The 20,011-nt window shown below is 41.5% G+C and overlaps 1 protein-coding gene across 9 annotated transcripts in view; it reads left to right on the top strand.

Annotated features, from left to right (window-relative positions):
* Positions 1–20,011, top strand: part of ZMIZ1 (zinc finger MIZ-type containing 1) — a 430,170-nt gene that overhangs the window by 260,924 nt on the left and 149,235 nt on the right. For all 9 annotated transcript variants that reach the window (XM_031956396.1, XM_031956401.1, XM_031956399.1 and 6 more), the window contains 2 exons: positions 1,592–1,705; positions 16,222–16,327. In XM_031956396.1, coding sequence (XP_031812256.1) covers positions 1,592–1,705; positions 16,222–16,327 — 220 coding nt within the window. The remainder of the gene's footprint in view (positions 1–1,591; positions 1,706–16,221; positions 16,328–20,011) is intronic.

Below are 20,011 nucleotides of genomic sequence, written 5' to 3'. Positions count from 1 at the left end.
AAAATTGATTCTTCTTGGTCCAAAGACCCAGGAAACTTTAATAGTAGATTCAAAGTAGGAGGATAAAAGTGATACCGGCCCCCCAAAATTGACCAAACATGGGTGAGCTGAGTAGAAAGATGAGAGATCCCAGGCTTCTGATCCTGAGAAATGAGGCTATGCTGTAACACAAACCTGCGGAGAGAACGACCCCTTCCTTCCCAGCTGGGATGAGCCCAGTGCCTCTCTCCAGGGTCCTGGCATTGATATCACTCCCCAGATGTCTTTGTTGCCAGTGACCTCACTTTGGGCCCAAGTCTGTGATTCGGAGCCTCTCCTCAGTGTAAAATAGGAGCACATCAGAAGCAGCTTTATAGGATCATATAGAGAGACCTAAAAGGGACCTCAGAGGCCTTTTAGTTCAAATCTCTCATTTCATAGTTGAAGAAAAGGAGACCCAAGAAAGTTGAATAACGGGCAATAAGCATCCAAGGAGGCAGGGTTCACGGAGGTAATTAAATATTGAATCTGGAAACTAGGTACCAAGCATCTTTTAAAATAGTGGCTTCCACTGAATTCAAATCTGGCCTCAGACACTTAACTCCAATTGCCTGCCCTCCTAAAAAAGCAAAAAAACAAAAATAAAATAAAATAGTGGGTTCCTCTTTTCCCAGTTTCTCACATCCATTCTGTGTGGGTTCCTCTTTTCCCAATTTCTCACATCCATTCTGTGTTTCTTTTTTTACCCTATCCCCAAATCAATATAAAAGAAAAGGATAGTTTAATCTGATAGCAGGTGTTAAATAGCTGGTCTCCAGCCCCTCCTTCTGTACAACAGAGAGAAACTCCCTTTGTCCGTGACTGCCTAGAGAATGCCACTGGACTTTTGTCCACAAGATTATTTCTCCTGCACTTGTAGTTGCTCGACTGCCCTTGTGAGCTGTGTTTGCTTATAGGTTATTCCCGAGACCCAAGGGAAGCTCTCGGCAGGTTTCTGCACGTCTGGCTAGGAAAAAAAAAATAAATTACTCTACTTCCTGAGCTGATCTGGAACTCCTAGCAAACAGGCCATCAAACAAAAACCAGCCGGGCTTTTGTCTTCTTGTCATTTCTCTAGAGCTAAGGATGTGGTACGACAAAGCAGTATGGAATAGGAGACAGCTTCATTCTAGTCCTGGCTTTGCTGTTTTCCTTGTTTGACCTCAGGTTCTCCAACTGTAAAATGGGAATGATACCTGTCCCTCCCATACTTCCCTAAGGTATAATAAGCATCAAGGGAAATGATGTATCCTAGCTCATAGTTCTTGAGCAGGGATGGAGCTTACAGTCATCTAGTTCAATCTCCTAATCATACAGATGAAGGAACTGAGGTCCCAAAAGTGAAATGGCATGCCCCAGATCACACAGCTAAGATATGGGAAATCTGTGATTCAAGTTCAGGGCTTGTCACTCCAAGCTCAGTTCACTTCCTACTCTACATGTTACTTTCTACAGAGTTACAGGGATTTTGAAAAAGTATAAAGCGCTGTCAGGTCTTACCTACTTTCATCTCTCGTTCTTTCTCTTTCTGCTCTCCTTTTTCTCATGCTCAGTTTGTCTCTCCCCTCTCCAGCATTTACAGAATCCTGCCAACTTCCACAATGCCGCCACGGAGCTCCTGGACTGGTGCGGCGACCCAAGAGCTTTCCAGAGGCCCTTCGAACAGAGCCTGATGGGGTGTTTGACGGTAAGCTGGGTTTTTGTGGCATGGGACCATCCCTGATGTACCATTTGTTCTGTAGCAGCAAAACCTGCAACCTAGACTCTTCCAAGAGCTGGGGATCAGGAAAGGGTAGCTGGGAAACGTGCTTTCTTCCAAATGACCACAATCCCTCAACCCAAACTTCCTCCCACCTGAATGCATTGACTTCTATTAGGTTTCAGGAATATCTATGAGTATAGTGCCATGAGGGGAAGAAAGAAAAAAAAAAGAAAAATTATTTTCCTTTCCCAAATAAGTTCTCAGACTGGTGAAGGAGACATGGTCCTGGGGGATCGACATTCTATAGGGAAAAGAGTCTAGGATGGGAGGAGGCGCCAGAGTTACATGTGGAAAATTATAGGGACATATCCAAAACTCATTAGCAAAGGGACCTTCCTCACTGGGAGTTCTCCCTTACCATCTTAATTGGGGAGTCGGTTTCAGGAATGAGATATGCACACAAATAATCACAATACAGTCAGAAGCTGATAAGTGGAGATTATATGGCCAATGGACTTAGGTAGGTTAGAGGGAAGGGAGCATAGGGAGGGAAAGGGTCCTCTTCGAGCTGAGGAAGTCAAGGAAGACTTCATGGAAAAGGAGATACCTGGTCTGAGCCTCAAAGGAAAAGGAGGATTTCAGGAGTTAAAATCTAGAAGTAGACCATCCCAGATATGGGGGATAAGATGCAAGGATATACAGAGAGGAGAAGGAGCCAAATAGCAGTAGTAATAAAGCATATCCAATTTGGTTAACAAATAGAGTGGATAATAGGGATACCGTGAAATTGCAATAGGAGTTTCCATTTCTGTATCACTTTTAGTTTGCAAAATACTTTGCATCCATTTATCATTGTGGTGATGTTGTTGTGTCCAACTCTGTGGGACCCTATATGAGATTATCTTGCTCAAAGATAATAAAATAGTTATTTCCTTCTTCAGCTCATGTGAGCATGAAACTGAGACAAACTTGCCCAGGGTCACACAGATAGTAAGTGTCTGAAGCCAGATTTGAACTGAGGAAGAAGAATCTTCTTAACTTCAGACCCACCACTCTATCTACCTTGCCATCTAACTACCCTCACAGTAACCCTCTGAGGAAGTTGCTATTATCATCATTTTTTTAGGGTGTGAGAGATTAAGGATTTGCCTAGGATTCCAAATTAGAATGTATGTGAGGTAGAATTTGAATCCAGATCTTAACGATCCCAAATCCCTCCCTCTGTCTACCATGTCACACTGCCCCTTAACTAAGAAAATGTATGATTGTGTAGGTTTTGGAATAACAAGAAAAGCATTTGTCATTTTAGCCTGTTGGCAGCAAGAATCCTTGGAAAGTCTTAGAGCCCAGAGGAGAGTGATCCCATCTGTCCCTCAAAAAGATGATTTTGAATTGGGATTGTTAAAAAAAAAAAAGTTTTAGTAGGGTTGTGGAGGAGAGACTGGAATCAGGGAAACTGTTTAGGAGGCCACTTTAGCAGGCCAAAGGAGAGGAAAAGAAGACCCAAAATAAGGTGGTAGCCATTGAAATGATCTTGAATTGGAGAATTATTCCCAAGAAACAATAGTTTTGACAACTGATTGGATGTAAGAGTTAAGAACCAGGAATAGTGAAGATCTCTCCAAGATAACAACAATAATAACCATAATAGCTAGTATTTGTGTTCTAATTTATGGTTTGTATTTATAAATATTATTTCATTTTATCCTCGTGACAAATCTAGGGTGTAGGTGCTATTGTTATTCCCATTTTATAGGTGAGAAAACTGAGGCAGACAAAAGTTATATGGTCCAGGATCTAAGGTCAATTATGAACTTGGATCTTTCTAACTCCATGTCCAGTAGTCAAACCGTTGTGCCATCTAGTTGCCTAATATAATAAATAATAAGAATAGAGATTCTATTCTATCATAGGTCCCCAAATTAATTGTTATATATCTTTCAGTAGAAAAAATAGGATCCAAGAGCTTCTGCCTGCTTTGTAAGGATTGAGAAACAGCAGGATCAAGGCAACTGGCTAGGGCACCTGGCCCAAATGTTGCCTTTCTGCAAATCTCTAATGGCCATACTGGATTATGTCCCTCATCCCATTTCCCTAATCTTCCTAGATGGAGACAGTTAGGACTGAATAAACCCCATGACCAGGTGACTCCAAGGGTCTCCATCCCATGAATCTGTGGAGTGAGAGTCCCTGTTCCTTGGCTCTGTTGCAACAATCATTGCTTCTTTCCATCCCTTTGCAGTCTCTGCAATCCCTAAAATGACCTTTCCAAACAAATTCCTCTGAATCCCCATGGCTTTGGAGGATAGAAATTAAAAACCACTATAGCTTCTGGTGTCATTAGAGCTTTTGCATCACCCAGGACTTCAGAGTAGCTCACACACTATTAATATGATTGATCAGGGACTTCCCCCAAACATCAGAGGCTTTACTGCTGTTTTGGCTCAGTCTGTTCCACTTGGGAAGAGGAAATGTCTTGGTCTCTTTTTTCTATTTTTTCTTTCACTCTTCCAAATACATTTTGTAACTTAATTAGACTTTCCAAAAAAGTACTTAAAAATATTAATCAACATCAGACCAGAACTTACCATCAAACTATTTGATGTCAGATTTCTTTCAACCTCTGCCCTTTCATCTCATTCCAAACCACTTACCCATCCTCTACTCCTCTTTTCCACAGGGCCACTGCTAAGGGAAGGAGGGAGAGGAAATAAGCATTTATTAAGTGTCTACTATTAATGCCTACCACCAGGCACTATGCTAATCACTTTATAGATCTCATCTCATTGATCTTCATTGAACCAGATCTTTTTTGGTAGATGCTGTTATGATCTCCATTTATGAGAGATCAGAGAGCAATTTACTGAAAGTCACAAAGCTAGTATGTGAGACTTATTTAAATTCAAGTCTTTTAAAAAATTTTTATTAAAGTTTTTTTTTTTTTTCAAAACATATGCATGGATAATTTTTCAACAGTAATCCTTGCAAAACTTTGTGTTCCAATTTTCCCTCCCCTTTCCCCACTCCCACCCCTAGATGGCAAGTAATCCAGTATATGTTAAACATGCTGGAAATATATGCTCAGTCCAATACATATTTATAGAGTTATCTTAATGCACAAAAATATCAAATCAAGCAGGAAAAAAAAATGAGAAAGAAAATAAAATGGAAGCAAATAAGTGAAAATGCTCTGTTGAGATCCACACTCAGTTCCCACAGTCCTCTATGGGTGCAGATGGATCTCCCCATCACAAGATCATTGGAACTGGTCTGAATCATCTCATTGTTGAAGGGAGCCACGTCCATCAGAAATTCAAGTCTTTCTAAAGACTCTGGGCAGCTCTCTGTACTAACAGAGCTGTTACTAACTGTACTAACTAGCTACCTTGATGAATAGGAGGACAAATAGGGCTGCAGCAGAGTGGAGGAGGGAGGAACAGTTTCCTTCTCAGGGTCTCTGACAGAGACACCTGAGAGAACAGGAGAGAAATCACAACATATTGTCAACAAACATCAGTGATATTTCAAAAAGCCTGGTGACTGCTTGGCCGTATTATGTGCCTAAGACTTCAGGCAGTTACCAGCATATCCTAATCCCTAAGGCTTCCCCAGAGAACCATTCCACATGAAAATACACAAGCCCATAGCCAGCTACTGAGGCTGGGCAGGATGACAAAGTGTCCCTGGCCAGTTCTGCTTCCACAGGATAAGAGACAGTTGAGGAATCCCAACCCAGAGCTCTGGATTTTCCTTGCATTTCTCTCCTACAAATGACTTCAGGGGAGAAAGACACCAATACCTTGGGCAGAACTAATGTCAGCCAGCACAAATCAGTGACCCCATTTCCCTGACAGTGGTCCCTGGCTCTCTCCCTGCAGGGGACATCGGTCCTAGACTCAGTGCCTCCACATGGTGGAAACACTTTGGAGAAAGAGTCCTGAGCTTTTGTACATCTGCCTCTAGCTTGCTGTGTGCTTTTGATGATGGTCTCACCTCCCTGGGTCTCCTTTTGCTTATCTCTACAAGGAAGGGGAGATTAGATCAAGTAAGCTTCAAGAGCTCCCTGCCCTCTGGTTCTTTGCTTGTTCTGCTGGAGGCAGAAAGCTGGCCGAGCCCTGCCTATGATGGTGGTGGCGGTAAAAGCTTATTCAGTCTGCCCATTTCCATCCAGCCTCAACAGGGAGGCCACAACCCATGGAAGTTAACTGACTTCGGCTCTTAGTACTTCCTTAACTTCAAGAAAGTCACACCACATCTTTTAAACCTCAGTGATCTCTTCTGTAAAATGAGGAGATTAGATAAAATGATTTCTAAAGACTCTTCCAGGTCTAAAGTCCAACCACCCAAGAGACTGAGTGTGATTCCTCTGGACTTTATATCCCAGGATGGGCTACAAGGAAAGCTTATTGTTCGGCTCACAGCGTGTCCTCCATGTCAATAATGTGGGAGAGAGGAACTAGGTGACCTGATTGATTTGATGTCTAGGTGGCCTCATGTCCTACATCAATTCCTTAATAATTGTGTGACCCTGGACAAAATATCTGACCAGTTTATGTCCATTTCTTGAGCTGTAAAATGGGAATAATAAAAGCATCTAATCTTCCAGAGTTGTTATAAAGATCAAATGAGATAACTTGTATAAAGACCTTTGCAAACCTTAAAGCCCTATATAAATGCTATTTGTTATTGTTGATTATTATTAAGGAGGGTCAGTAACCCTCTGAGTGACTGCAGTGTATGCTGCTGCTGCTGGATCCCACAGTTCAAAAAGCAAAGATCTGCTGCCCTCCTGCTATCCCTGTGTTCCCAGAAGAACGAAAGCATGATTTCACTGTTCCCAGGTCCTTGCAACTGGTGGGCCCTCCACATCCTCAGCTCCTGGGATTCACCTGTCCTGTTTACAAAGGCTTAAGCCCCCAGACTTTCTGCCCTCAAATTGTGGGGAACTGCTAAACCCAGCAGAAGTCATTCACCTGGCTGGGCTCCAAAAGAATCTCTGAGTGGGGACTCAAGCCAGGTGCTCTTTCCCTTTCTCACTTGAAGCTTTCTTCCAAAGGCTTAGAACAAGAGAGAGTTCTCGGTCAGAGATCTAGAGGAATGGCCCTGCTTTCTCAGCCAAACAAGTATTTTTTTGAATGCCTGCTGGGTACTCGGCGTATGCCATCTGAAAAAAGAAAAGACATTTCAGTTTATGCCCAGGAAGCCGTTAAGTGGGTACCAGAAATCCATGGGCAGTAGAGTTTAGTAGATTAGGCATTTTGGAGTCTAATAATAACATGAAGTATAATAACAAATAGTTGACATTTCTCTGATTCTCACAACAATCTCCCTGAGATAAGAAAACAAAGATCAAAGAAAATATGTGATTTGTCCATAACTAGAACTTTAAAGGATGGGCAAGGCTTCTTTAGTCAGAGATAACCAGGGGGAAAAGTGTGAGCAAAGATATTGTCATAGAAAGTATAGATCATATGTGGAAGGGATCTCTTAGACTGCCTAGCCATCCATCTTATGGAAGCAAGACCTCAAGCCAAGGAGATTCTTTGAACCCAGGTGCTCTGACACTAGAAACAGTGCTCTGGCCACTGCCTCCTCATTATTCATAGAAGAGGGATGAATCTGGTTGGACTGGAACAAGATAAAATGGTGGAATTTTGTAAGTAAGTTAGGACCTGATTGTGGAGGCTGAGTTTGAATTTTATATATGAGAAACAGTGAAGAGTCATTAAAGGTTGCCTTTGTGTAGAGAAGTAACATAAACTATGTTACTTGCTATTCTCTAAGAAGTTCCCCCTCTCCCCTTCAGCAGCAGGGTGTAGAAAAGGAAGAAACTAGAGACTTTCGTTTAAGAAACTACTATAATAGTTTCCTAAATAAGAAACATGGCAGCTGGGTGGTGCTACAGTGGATAGAGCACCAGGTCTGTTGTCAGCAAGACTCACTGTCCTGAATTCAAATCTGACTTCAGACACTTACTAGCTGTGTCACTCTGAGCAAGTCATTTAACCCTGTGTGCCTCAGTTTCCTAATTTGTAATATGAGCTGAGAAGAAAATGGTAAACCACACTATTGTCTTTGGCACAAAAAAAAAAAAAACAAATTGAATTACAAAGAGTTGGACACCTGAAAAGGATTCAACAGCTATAACAATGTAAAAGATAATTGAGGGATGAGGAGGAAGGGAGGATCAGCTTCCATAAGCAGAGCAAAGGAAGATTCAACAGAAATTTATAACTGATGATCTCAGCGGAGATTAAGGAAAAAGAACAACTAAAATGTCAAGCCTGGGTGATAGACAGAGCCTGGTGAAATGGAGACTTTATGGATCAGACTTGGTTTGGGATAGGGTAGGGGTAAGGATGGAAATGATGCTAAGTTTAATCTTAGACAAATTGAATTTGAACTCTGTTTGAGAATAAAAAAGATTCAGAGTTTGTAAATAAATCATCCCCCTCCCTTTTTTTTTTTTTTTTTTTTTTTTTTTTTTTAAGATTCAAAGCATCTAGTACTCAAAAGGACCTTAGACATTATCTAGTCATAGGATCATAGATTTAGTGCTGGAAGGCATCTTCAGAGGCCTTCTGGTCTAACCCTGTCATTGCCAAATAAGATAAGTGAGACCCAATGAGATTGAAGGTCAAATGAGTCATAAGTAACAAGAGCTGGGATTCAAAATTAGATTGTCTAATTCCCAATCCTGAGGTTTTTCTACTGTATACTCTGCTTCCCATCTAACCCCTTCAAATTATGGATTAAAAAAAAAAGACTAAGTTTCTTCAACTTCTTCAATGACTTGAAGTTCATTTCAGAGGTAATATTTTGCATAGACAGAATTTGAACTCAGATCCTCTGACTTTCTCTTATACCTATACCCATTTCTCCTCCTCCTCCTCTTCTTCCTCCTCTTCCTCCTCTTCGTCCACCTCCTCCTTTTCCTTCTCTTCCTCCTCCTCCTCCTCCTCCTCCTCCTCCTCCTTCTCCTTTTCCTTCTCCTCCTTCTCCTCATCCTCCTCCTCCTTCTCCTCTGAGGCAATTGGGGTTAAGTGACTTACCCAGGCTCACACAGCTAGGAAATGTTAAGTGTCTGAGACCAGATTTGAACTTGGGTCCTCCTAACGTCAGGGCTGGTGCTCTCTTTTCTTCTTTTGTTCCTAAAGTCCTCTCCTGCCTATTCTCTTTGAATATCAAACTAGGGTATATAATGGTAGTATCATTTATGTATATAACACTTCCAATGGTGGCAGAGTGAAGGGAGAAGGAAAATAGAAGAGATTTCCCATTATGTCCATATTGGAGGAATCTACAAGAGACAGACCCACAAGTTCTTTTCATCACACTCACCACCTGCCCATCCCCATTCACCCTTTTCCACTAGTGGTTGTAAAGACATCAGCAGACATATTGGGAAAGATCCTGGTGGCTGGAAAGTTTCCACCAAGCTAACCACTTTTCTCTGCTCATCCTCAGTTCTTCCCAGCTCATCATGAGGTTCTGGTTGCATAAAGACTCCCTTTGTTCCAGGGAGACATCCACCCCAGGCTGTGGCCACTGTCCCCAGACAAGAAGCTCAGACAGTCAGGAGACTCCACTGAAAAAGATTTGAACTTGGTTTGCCACAGCAGGGTGTGAAAGCCCCATCATAGTCATCCTTGACTCATTCAGTGCTTTGTATCTGGGCAAAGAACTGTCCTACTCCTGGACGATTTACAATGTGAGGGTCCCACAACAGTCTTCTGAAGGTGGGAATATATGCACTATTACTTCCATCATAGGGCAGCTAGGTGGCCTGCTGGTTAGAGCACCAGGGCTGGAGTCAGGAAGACTCTCTTCATCAGTTCAAATATGATTTCAGACACTTATTAAGTATGTAATTCTGGGCATGCCCTTTAACCCTATTTGCTTCAGTTTCCTCATCTATAAAATAAACTTAAGATGGAATTGGCAAATTTCCGCAGTATCTTTGCCTAGAAAACCCCAGATAGGGTCTCAAAGTTGGGTACAACACTTCCCACTCTATGGATGAAGAAAATAAATCTCAGTGATATAATGTAGCCTGCTCATGGTTACATGTAACTAAGGAGTACCTGAGCCAGGACTTGTAAAGCATTCAGAATATAGTAGGTATTTAATAAAAGCTAATTTTCATCTCTCCCCTTCTATTATACCATGATCTGATGGTTACCAATAGCACGGTAAAGCGGATAGAATACTAGCCTTGGAGTCAAGTAGTTTGGAATCCTGAATCTGACTCCTCTCAGAGCAATTAAATGAATGAAAAAGTCATTTAACTTCTCTGAGTCCCAGTTTCCCCTCTGTAAAATGAAAGGATTGGTCTAAATGACTTCCAGGTCCCTTTCAACTCTGAATCTATGATCCTATCTTGAGGTAGACAGCAGAGGAATTATTAATCCCATTTAATAGGCAAGAAAATAAATGTCTAGGGAGGTGAAAAGGATTTACTTAAGGCCATGGAGCAAGATGGTACTAGGTCATAACCTGCATCCCTTGAGTTGTGTTTTTCCCATTATCCAAAGATGTGACAGCATTATGAGCCATGTTCAAAGATAGAATCTGGCATCATACCTCCTCACCTGCACCCAATGTAAACTTGGGAATCTCCTCCATACATGGATGTGATCTGTATTTTTCTGGGACTTAGTTTCCTCATTTGTAAAATAAAAGAATTGGCAATAATGCTTCCAGAAAACAAGAAACGAAAGATCTCTTCTTCCTCCTTTCAGGCAAGAGATGGGCGATTACTAGAGCACACCACTGCTTACTTTTTAAGATGTCACCATGTCAGATGGTTTTGCTTCATCGTGTTGTTATTATCATTTTAAAGAAAGATTTAATTCTTAAAGAACAGGAGGTGAATATCCAGAAGTGAGGGTGATATAAACAAAAAGCTTTAACAAAACTTATTTTAAGAAAAATAAGGGATTAGCCTAGATGACTCAGATTGGAACATTTCAGTGTGTTTCCAGACATAACTCTCAGACTTCCCTTTGTAGATTATCTGGGTATGTCATCCAAGAAAGTCAATGAGACAGCTTAGTATAATGCAAAGAACTTTGGATACTTGGGTTTAAAGCCTGGCTTTGCACTTCCTACCCTGAAAATCCGTAAGGGCCTTTCCTACTCTAAATCTAGGACTCTGTGATTTTAAGTTCTTGGTGCCTCAATTTCCTCATGAGGAGATTGAATATCATGGCCCCTTGGGTCTCCCCTCCATAAGATTAGGTAAATGAGATATACCTACAGTCTCATCATATTGCCTCCATCCAGGCCATCCCACATTTTCCCTGCTAATAATAACAATGGGAGATAGCAAAAATTTAGGCTTTCAAAAAGCAGGTTAGGGTTAGGCAGCCAGTGTTTAAAAAATACCAACATGTAACCTTTCTAGAGTAAGCAGAGCTAAAAAGTATATTGACTCTCCGCAGAGCTTGAACTCTTTCAAGTATTCATTAAAAGTCCCAGCCCCGCTTGAGCTTTTGTCAGCTGTACCAGTGAGGGTCAGAGGAAGAGGAGCAGTATGGGACTGGTGAGCTAGCTCCCACAGAAATGATGGGGAAGAGTGAGTCAATGTCCAGAAGAGGGCAGTAGAAAGCTTCCACCTTACTTACCTGCCCAGCCTTATAGGGTCAGGAATCTGCAAGCCCTAACCTCCTTCTCCCCACCTACCCCCTCTCCCCACCCCCCAAAATATATATATATATATATATATATATGTTCTTTTCCCCTAATTGATAAGATGGTCTGGGGAGAAGTCTGTGATTTAGTTCCAGAAGTGGGTGTTTGTGGCTGTCAATCACTGTTTATTTTGAAATGTAACCTACAGAGGAGGGAAGGTGTGAGGGAAAAAATTCAGATCTAAAAATATAATAAATTTTTTCAAAGAAACCCAGCTTACTATTGCAGATTAACAGAGGTGGCAACACAGGATCATAGAACTAGAATCAGAAGCTTCCTCCGAGATCATCCAGTACAACCCCTTTACATTGCAAATGAAAGGAACTCCTGGAGGTTATAACTTGGCCAAGATCCCATTGATAATAAGCTTCAGAGGCCAGCTCTGTAGCCCACGCTCTTCCAACCATATCACATCTTTGATCCTATGATCTTATTCCATATGTAAATTGTCTGTCTTGTCAATGCACTGGGAACTTTTCTCGAGTTCTCCTAATATTTCATGGACACCAGCGTAGTGTTTAAGCTGCCCATCTGTGATTCTTCACTCTTGATACATGAACCAGCCCAATTCCTTTTCCAATCATACACAGCCTTGGTGATGCCCTCTGAGTAGATGTGTCAATGTTGGTGCCCCCAATGTGTGTGTATCTTTCCATTGCCCTTTGGGTCACTGAAACTTTTCTGAGATTGCAGTATTTTGTGACTCACAGCTATACCACGTTGCCAAGAGATTATCCAAGTAAAAGAGATGGTATTTTGCAATTATTTTGTAGGGTGATTTTTAGAACTTCACGGTGAATCTAAGGTCAACATAAGTAAATCCTACTTCATACGCTGGTTAATAAACCAAACCTTGAAGAGTGACAAAAAGGAATAGAAATGAATTCAGAAAAGATTTAGGAAAATTTATAAGTGGCAGTATTAGGAACACTGTTGAAAGGAACTGGGGTGTATTGAGATTTTAAGGTTGACAAGAGAACAGCTGAGCCTTCCCAGTCCCCATCCCTGTAGGCGTTACTGAGATGGGTGGGCCTTTGGCATGCTGATTCATTTTGCCCAGTCCCCTCTCCCTTCCTTCATAAGCATCCCACTTATGCGCTCTCAAAAGCACTGCCTAAAAAGCAGGCAGCAGCAGTCTGTGACTGAGAAGATAAAAGATTTTTTTGTTGATTATTTTTTCTTAAGTAAACCAGATCAATGATATTAGCTTATCAGGGGAGATGAAGTAGAGTCAGCAAAATTGGACAAAAAGAGAGATATTTTCTCCTCACTTCTGGGATGCCTCGTGGGCATGACGTGAAGCTGTCTTAGAGCTTTTTTTATACTAAATAAGATTGGAAAATAACATTGCCTGTCATCTTTGTTGTTGTTCAGTCTTGTCCAACCCTTCATGATCCCATTTGGGGCTTTCTTAACAAAGATACTGGAGATGTTGGCTATTTCTTTTTTCTTTTTTTTTTCCTGAGGCAATTGGGGTTAAGTGACTTGCCCAGGGTCACACAGCCAGGAAGTGTTAAGTGTCTGAGACAGATTTGAACTCACGTCCTCCTGACTTCAGGGCTGATGCTCTATCCACTGCACCACCTAGCTGCCCCCTATGTTGGCCATTTCTTTCTCTGGTTCATTTTATAGACTAGGAAACCGAGGCAAACAGGGCTTAGTGACTTGGTCAGGGTTATCCATCTAGTAAATGTCCAGTCCAGATTTGAACACTGGTCTTTCTGACTTCAGACTCAGAATTCTGTCCATGGAACCACTGAGCCTTTTTAGGAGTTAGAGGGAAAAGTAAAACCAGTATAAGTGAAAAGTGGTAGTAGAAAGTATCCTATATTATGTTGGTATGAAAATGTGTTTTCCGTTTGCACAAGAAAAACTAAGCAAACATTTTGATCACAGGAAAGCCTTTTCTTTTCATTGATTCTGGTGTGAGAACTAAATCTTTCATTTTTTTGTATTCATTAGCTTTGACTAGACTCTAACACAAAGGAGGTCACCCCCATTGAGTCTGTGCTAGGAACTGTCATAATATAATTGAGCCAGTCAATCAATCAAGATTTACTAAGTACCTGCTAAACACTAGACAAGAGGCAAGAGATCTGGATTCTAGTCCTAACTTTGTCACTGACTAGCTTTATGACTCTGAGACAAGTTAAGTCACCTATTAATGGCCCAGACAATTCTGTAAGACTAGCTATGGAGAAAGTGAGGAACCTGAATTGGCAGACAGAGGCCTCACTAGGAGTTACCTACTGTGTATCAATAAAATCATAGATCTTTTCCAACAAAATAAATACATAAAATCAGAGAGTTGGACTAGATGGTCTTTAAGATCCATCTATAGCTAAGGTTCTATTATTCTTCTCTATTAATATTTAATAATAATAACTCTCTAAGACTATATAAGTTACAAACAAAAATTATATGTATTGGGAGAAAGATTTTCCTCACCTAGGAATTCCCTAGACCAGTGAAATCACAGAACCAGTCCATATCCTATTAATATTAATCATCATCTTCACAAACAACATTAAAACCTGACCTGCTACATCATTGTGAATCTCCATTTTCAAATCAATTGTAATAACATGGTCTGCTTATAAACTGCATCATTGTCCACACAATTCCTTCTCAATAATAGAAATCCCATTTTTGTGCTGTTAATTAGAAAGTCTAGATGCTAGAAAGTAGTTCAGAATAATACAATTCACCCAGTACTGCTGAATAGTTAACCTATAAGTGTTAAATGTACTGTATCATTCCATGATACAATGGAACAACTTTGTAATTAGTAACACTTAAAAAAAAATCCATGTACTGTAAAGAATAGATACCAAGGGTTTGCAATCTATTATGGGCCTGCCAGTGATGGTTCAGTTGCTCATTGCTGCTTCCTAATAATTCTTTTTACTGCTAGTGAAAGTCAGTACTGTCCTCTGCTTTCTATAAGAGTAATGGTCAAAAAAAAGAAGGCAGCCACAGGTTCTCTTCCCCAACCCCAAGAAGATGTCTACTGTTTCTCAACATATCCAAAGAAAAAGTATTGGAACATCAGTGTGTGCTATTTTTCAAATGCTCGCTGTGCCATATTTACTTAAGAGTAATTGTACACCTTAGGGTTTTTTTTTTTTTTAGGACATTCTTAATTGAAAGAATAAAGTCTGCTATTTAAAAAAAAATGACCAAGCATAATTAATCCCAAGAAAAAAAATGAATAAATCTATTTATCTTTCTTTGTCGTAAAAGTAGGATGGGGAGCCACATTTGTAGAATATTGCATACGTTGTCATAAATGATTAGTTTTGTTGAACTGCTTTTGCTTTCTGTCAAAAGGAAAGATTGAAAGGGGAGAAATATCTTCAGAAATGAATGTAATGTTAAAATAAAAGGCATTAATAAAAAATTTTTAAGAACTTAGTAAGATTATTTTAGAAAGAACACAATAGATTCCACTAAACTAATGATGGGAGCACTGTGAGTAGAGTGTTGAGCTTGGAATCAGAAAGATTCATCTTCCTAAGTCAAATCCTGTTGCAGACTTACCAGCCGTATGGTCCTGAGAAAGTCCTTTACCCCTCTTTGCCTCAGTTTACTCATTTGTAGAATGAGCTGGAGAAGGAAATGACAAATGGCCAGTATCCTTGCCAAGAAAACCCCAAATGGGCTCACAAAGAGTCAGTTAGGATTGAATTATGACCAGCTCCTAAGGGGAGATTATTCTGTGGCTAAGGGAGGATGATATGAATGCATAGGAGACAAGGATAAAATAGAAAGTCAATTGAGAGTTGAAGTTTATTTCTAGATGCCAGTGAAAGTTACTCAGGTCTTATAGATCTCCTTCCAGCAAGGTGCACTAAAACCTCCCACCTAACTTTTCTGGGTCACAGCAACTGACCTTTTTGCTCAACCCAGGGATTGGAGCCATGGACCAATCAAGGGTTTTCATTTGCTTCTATCTCCCCTTTTAAGAAGCATTTGAAATGTGTCCTAGTAAAGAATTGTTTACTCCCAAGACAAGGTAGCATTTTAGTATATGTGGAAAGAGGCAGGAACTTGAGTTTCTAGTCTTGTGACTGTGAAGCAAGTCACTTTACCTCAGTTTCCTAATTTGTAAAATGGTAACAATAATATCTGCCACATATAGCAATGTGTATTTTTTAAATAAATAAATAAAATTTTAAAAATAATATCTGCCTGCCTATTTCTCCATCTCTCACTTCCCAAAGACATGGCTCCTAGCTCGGACACTTGAGACATTTGAGAACAGAAAAGTCATTCAATCTCTCTCAGGATCATGGTTTAGTGGAAAGAATACTCACTGTCTCTGAATTAGGAGATTTAAGTTCAAATTCTGCCTCTGCCATCACCTCAACTGTAAAATGAGGCTCTTGAATTGGATGGCCTTTGGGCTCCTTAATAGTATGAAATCTATAGGCCTATATCTTCAATTTCTTTATCTTTAAATGGGAATAATATAGCACCTACCACAAAGAGTGGTTGGGAGGGGAATGGAAAAATGAATGTGTGAAAGTGCTAAGGCAATTACTATATGAAAGAAAAGGATGATGATGATGATGATGATGGTAATGATAATGATAGAATTGTAGTGATGATGATGAGGATGAGAATGATGATGATGATGATGATGATGATGATGATGATGATGATGTTATATGTGGGGAGTATATTGGAGGTACTACAAGTCCTCCCAAATGCTGTTCCCTATGGAACCAGATCAGGTAAAGGCTTTGACTTGACAATTATTTGGAAAATAATACACTTTTTTTCTCTCTCCATCTGTCTCTTTTCAGGTGGTTAGTCGAGTAGCAGCCCAACAAGGATTTGACCTGGATCTTGGCTATAGACTGCTGGCCGTATGTGCAGCAAACCGAGACAAATTCACTCCAAAATCAGCTGGTAGGCACAAGAGTCGTGCTCCTCCCCCTGCCCCCCACTCCCTTTTGAGGGTCACTGGGAACCACGGCTTTTCCCAGCAGAGGCACTCTTCCAAACAGCTTCTTTCTTGTTGTTGTTCCATCTTTGCATGGATGTGGACTCACATCCAAGCATTGGATGTTGCCTTAGGAGCGTTTTCCATTCTGTTTTCTTTTCCAGTGAAGGGAGTGGATGGGAAGGGGAATTGTTTATTGTTCATTTAAAAAAAACAAAACTCAGTGTTAACAAACAAACAATTGGACTTAAGAAGTCAGGAATTCAAATCCCATGGTGGACCCATTGGGAGCAGTATAACTCTATAACTTGGGAACCAAGCAGCAGCTGGCTCTTGGACTTCCTACCCAGAAACCCCTCTCTTCCTGGGTGCTTTGGCCTTGGTTAGACTTAGCCTTCACCCAGCTTGCTTTCCTTCTCCTTTCAGCTCTGCTGTGTGGAAAGCTGCCACAGGCCCTGAGACAAGGGTTGATCTCATTTATCAATACCACCATTGCGCGTGTCGGTAGTATTTAATTATGAAGAATAACATTCAAAGCAATTACTGCCAACAATAAAGCTTATTAATAATCACAGTGGTGACTACTCTTCTTCCCCCTCAGTTTCGGGCTGGGTGTCTCTATGGCAAATGGCCTTCGCCCAGCACCCACTCGGTCCCTTTCTCTATTTCCTGTTCTGGAAAAGTTGCAGTTTGATGTGGATGTTAGTCATTCAAAGAGCCTTCCTTTGAGTCACTTCTTCTCCTCTCCTTCTTATCATTTCTGTCCACGTTCAAACTCATTGAAGCATCTCCTCCCCTCCAGACCAATGCCTCTGCTAAGAACAAGCTCTCTGCCTGATTCTGCTTCTCCTTTTCTTAAACCATTCATGGCTTTTGGGAACTTCCAGGAAAGCCAAGCTCAACACACACACACACACACACACACACACACACACGCACAAGGAGATTCACCCTCCCCCTTCTTGCCACCTTTATTCACCATCTTGAATTTCAGTTCCATTCTGAGAATTCTGAGTTAAAAGGGATCTCAGAATTTTTGCCAATTCAGAAATTCATTGTCTTCATTAAGGCTACACAGCAAGTTAGTGGCAAAACCAGCTCCTGATTTCCAAATTAATGTTCTTCCCACTCTATAATACCACCCTTGATTTATCCGGGGCTTTAAAATCTTTGATTATGTTGTACCCTCCTTTGTTTGGCTGGCTGGTGTAAGTCTGTTTTCTCAGTTTTTTAATGTATAAAATAAAATCCAGGGTGGCGCAGTGGAGAGATCACCAGCTTTGAAGTCAGGAGGACTTGAGTTTGAAGCTGGTCTCAAATACTTAACACTTCCTAGCTGTGTGATCCTGGGCAAGTCACTTAGCCCCAGTTGCCTCAGCAAAAAAATAAGGAAGGAAGGAAGGAAGGAAGGGAGAGAGGGAGAGAGAGAGAGAGAGAGAGAGAGAGAGAGAGAGAGAGAAAGAAAGAAAGAAAAAGAAAGAAAGAAAGAAAGAAAGAAAGAAAGAAAGAAAGAAAGAAAGAAAGAAAGAAAGAAAGAAAGAAAGAAAAGTAATTTCTCATCATGGCTCAGTTGTTCTGCACCTCCTGATTTGTCCACATCAGTTTTTGGGTATATCATTGTCTCTTAATCTTTTTTTCCCCCTGTGCTCGCTGTTATGTATTTTTCTTACCCTGATTTTTTTTTCTCTACTCTATATCTCTGCTATCTCTTTCTCTATCTCTCCATATCATGTGCCTGTTTCTTTCCCCAGCTTATTCTCTGTCTCTGTCTCTGTCCTCCTGCTACTGTGTCCTTTCAGTCCGGGCATTCTCCATGGAAGGCTGGGGGACCCCAGAGATGATTAGTTTCTGCTGCCTCCCCTTCTCCTCATTCCCCTAACCTGCCGCTGCTCTTGAGGCACTGACAAGGAGCACAGAGCAAATGCTAACTTTCTCAGGGACTTCAACAAGTGGCTCCCAGAACAAAGCTTTTAACTTTTTTTTTTTTTTTTTTTTGAGTTAGAGACCCCTTTGGCAATCTGGTAATGGAAGGAAATGTTGCATTTCCATTAGAAGTCAGTGCAGATAAAGATAGCATTTTTTCCTGTCCCAGGTCATTGAGCCCCTGAAATCTCTCCCAAATCCCAGATTGAGAACCTTGAAGGACAGAAGAGCACCAGGCTCCAGCGAGCTTGGTAGGGAGAGCTCCAGTGTCTCTGCCTCCCAAACCCTCCTGAGTACCTTGGCTCTAGGGCTCTTGGCAGACACCTGGCCCACACTCAGGCTCCATCCAGCTTCTCCAAGTGTTTCTCACTGTCCTGTTTTTGCCTTCCTGTCCACTCCCCATCACTCTCTCTCTCCGACCTCCTGGCTTTTTCTTTGTTTCTTTCTCTACTTCTGAGTCTCCCTCTTTTGTGGGCTGACTCTGTCTCTTTCTATTTCTGGTGCTGGGTCTGGGTCTGTTGGACTTTGTAGCTCTGGCAATCTCTGTCTCTGTCTCAGTGTCTGTCTCTATTGTCTTTCTGATTTTCATTCCGTGTCATCTCTCTGTCTCTATTTATCTCTGCACCTGACTTTCTGTCTCTGTCTCTGTGTGTGTCTCTGTTGTCTCTCTGATTTTTTCTGTCATCTCTGTCTCTCTTTATCTGTCTCTGCACTACTTTCTGTCTCTGTCTCTGTTTCTCTCTGTGTGTCTGTCTGATTTTTTCTCTCTTCTATCTCTCTGTCTCTCTTTGTGTGTCTGGTGCCGACTGTGTCTTTTTGACTTTGTCCTCTGTCTCTCTGTGTGTCCGTCTCTGTTGTGTGTCTGATTTTCCCTCTATTGCCTCTCTGACTCTCTTTATCTGTCTCTGCACCTGACTTTCTGTCTCTGTTGTCTTTCTGATTTTCTCTCTTTTTTGTCTCTCTGTCTCTCTTTGTGTGTCTGGTGCTGGCTCTGTGTCTTTCTCTCTCTCCTTTTAATCTCCTCGTCTTTCTCTGTGTCTCGTGCTGGTTCTGTGTCTGCCTGCATCTGCCTGACTTTGGGGATCTCTCTGCCTTTGTCTCTCTGTGTCTGCCTCTGGTTCTGGCTGGTGGCTGGCCCTGTAGCTATCCCTGATTTTTGTCTCTTTCCTCCTAACTCTTCCCTCTCCATCTCTGTCTTTCTCTCATCCCTGCCTCTTTTTCTCTCATCCACTTTCTGTCTTTATTCCTCCTTTTGCACCTCTGTTTTTCTCTCTTTCTTCTCTCTTGCATTTCCCCATCTGTCTTGATCTTCAAATATCTCTCATTCTGCCTCTCTCTCTCTCTCTCTCTCTCTCTCTCTCTCGTCAGGAGGCCAAGCTGGGGCTGGACAGGGGAACGACAGATGAGATCATACAGAGCGAGTGCTTTGTCCACGGAGATGATGGCGGCTGCAAACTCCCGTTTGGGCTTTCTGGTGCAGGAGGGGAGGAAAGAGGGGGGCCCAGGGGCAGGGCTGTGCAGAGGAAAGAGACTCCGGAACCCGTGCACCTCTGGAGAGCTGCAGAGAAGGACAAACACACACACACACACACTCTCTCTCTCTCTCTCTCTCTCTCTCTCTCTCTCTCTCTCTCTCTCTCTCACACACACACACACACATACATACACACACACACACACACACACACACACACACACACACACACACAGAGTCACTCACTCACACA

Source organism: Sarcophilus harrisii, chromosome 2 (genome assembly GCF_902635505.1).
Source record: "Sarcophilus harrisii chromosome 2, mSarHar1.11, whole genome shotgun sequence".
NCBI lineage: Eukaryota > Metazoa > Chordata > Mammalia > Dasyuromorphia > Dasyuridae > Sarcophilus > Sarcophilus harrisii.
Note: the sequence above shows the minus strand (reverse complement) of the source record. Positions and strands in the feature narration are given on the sequence as shown.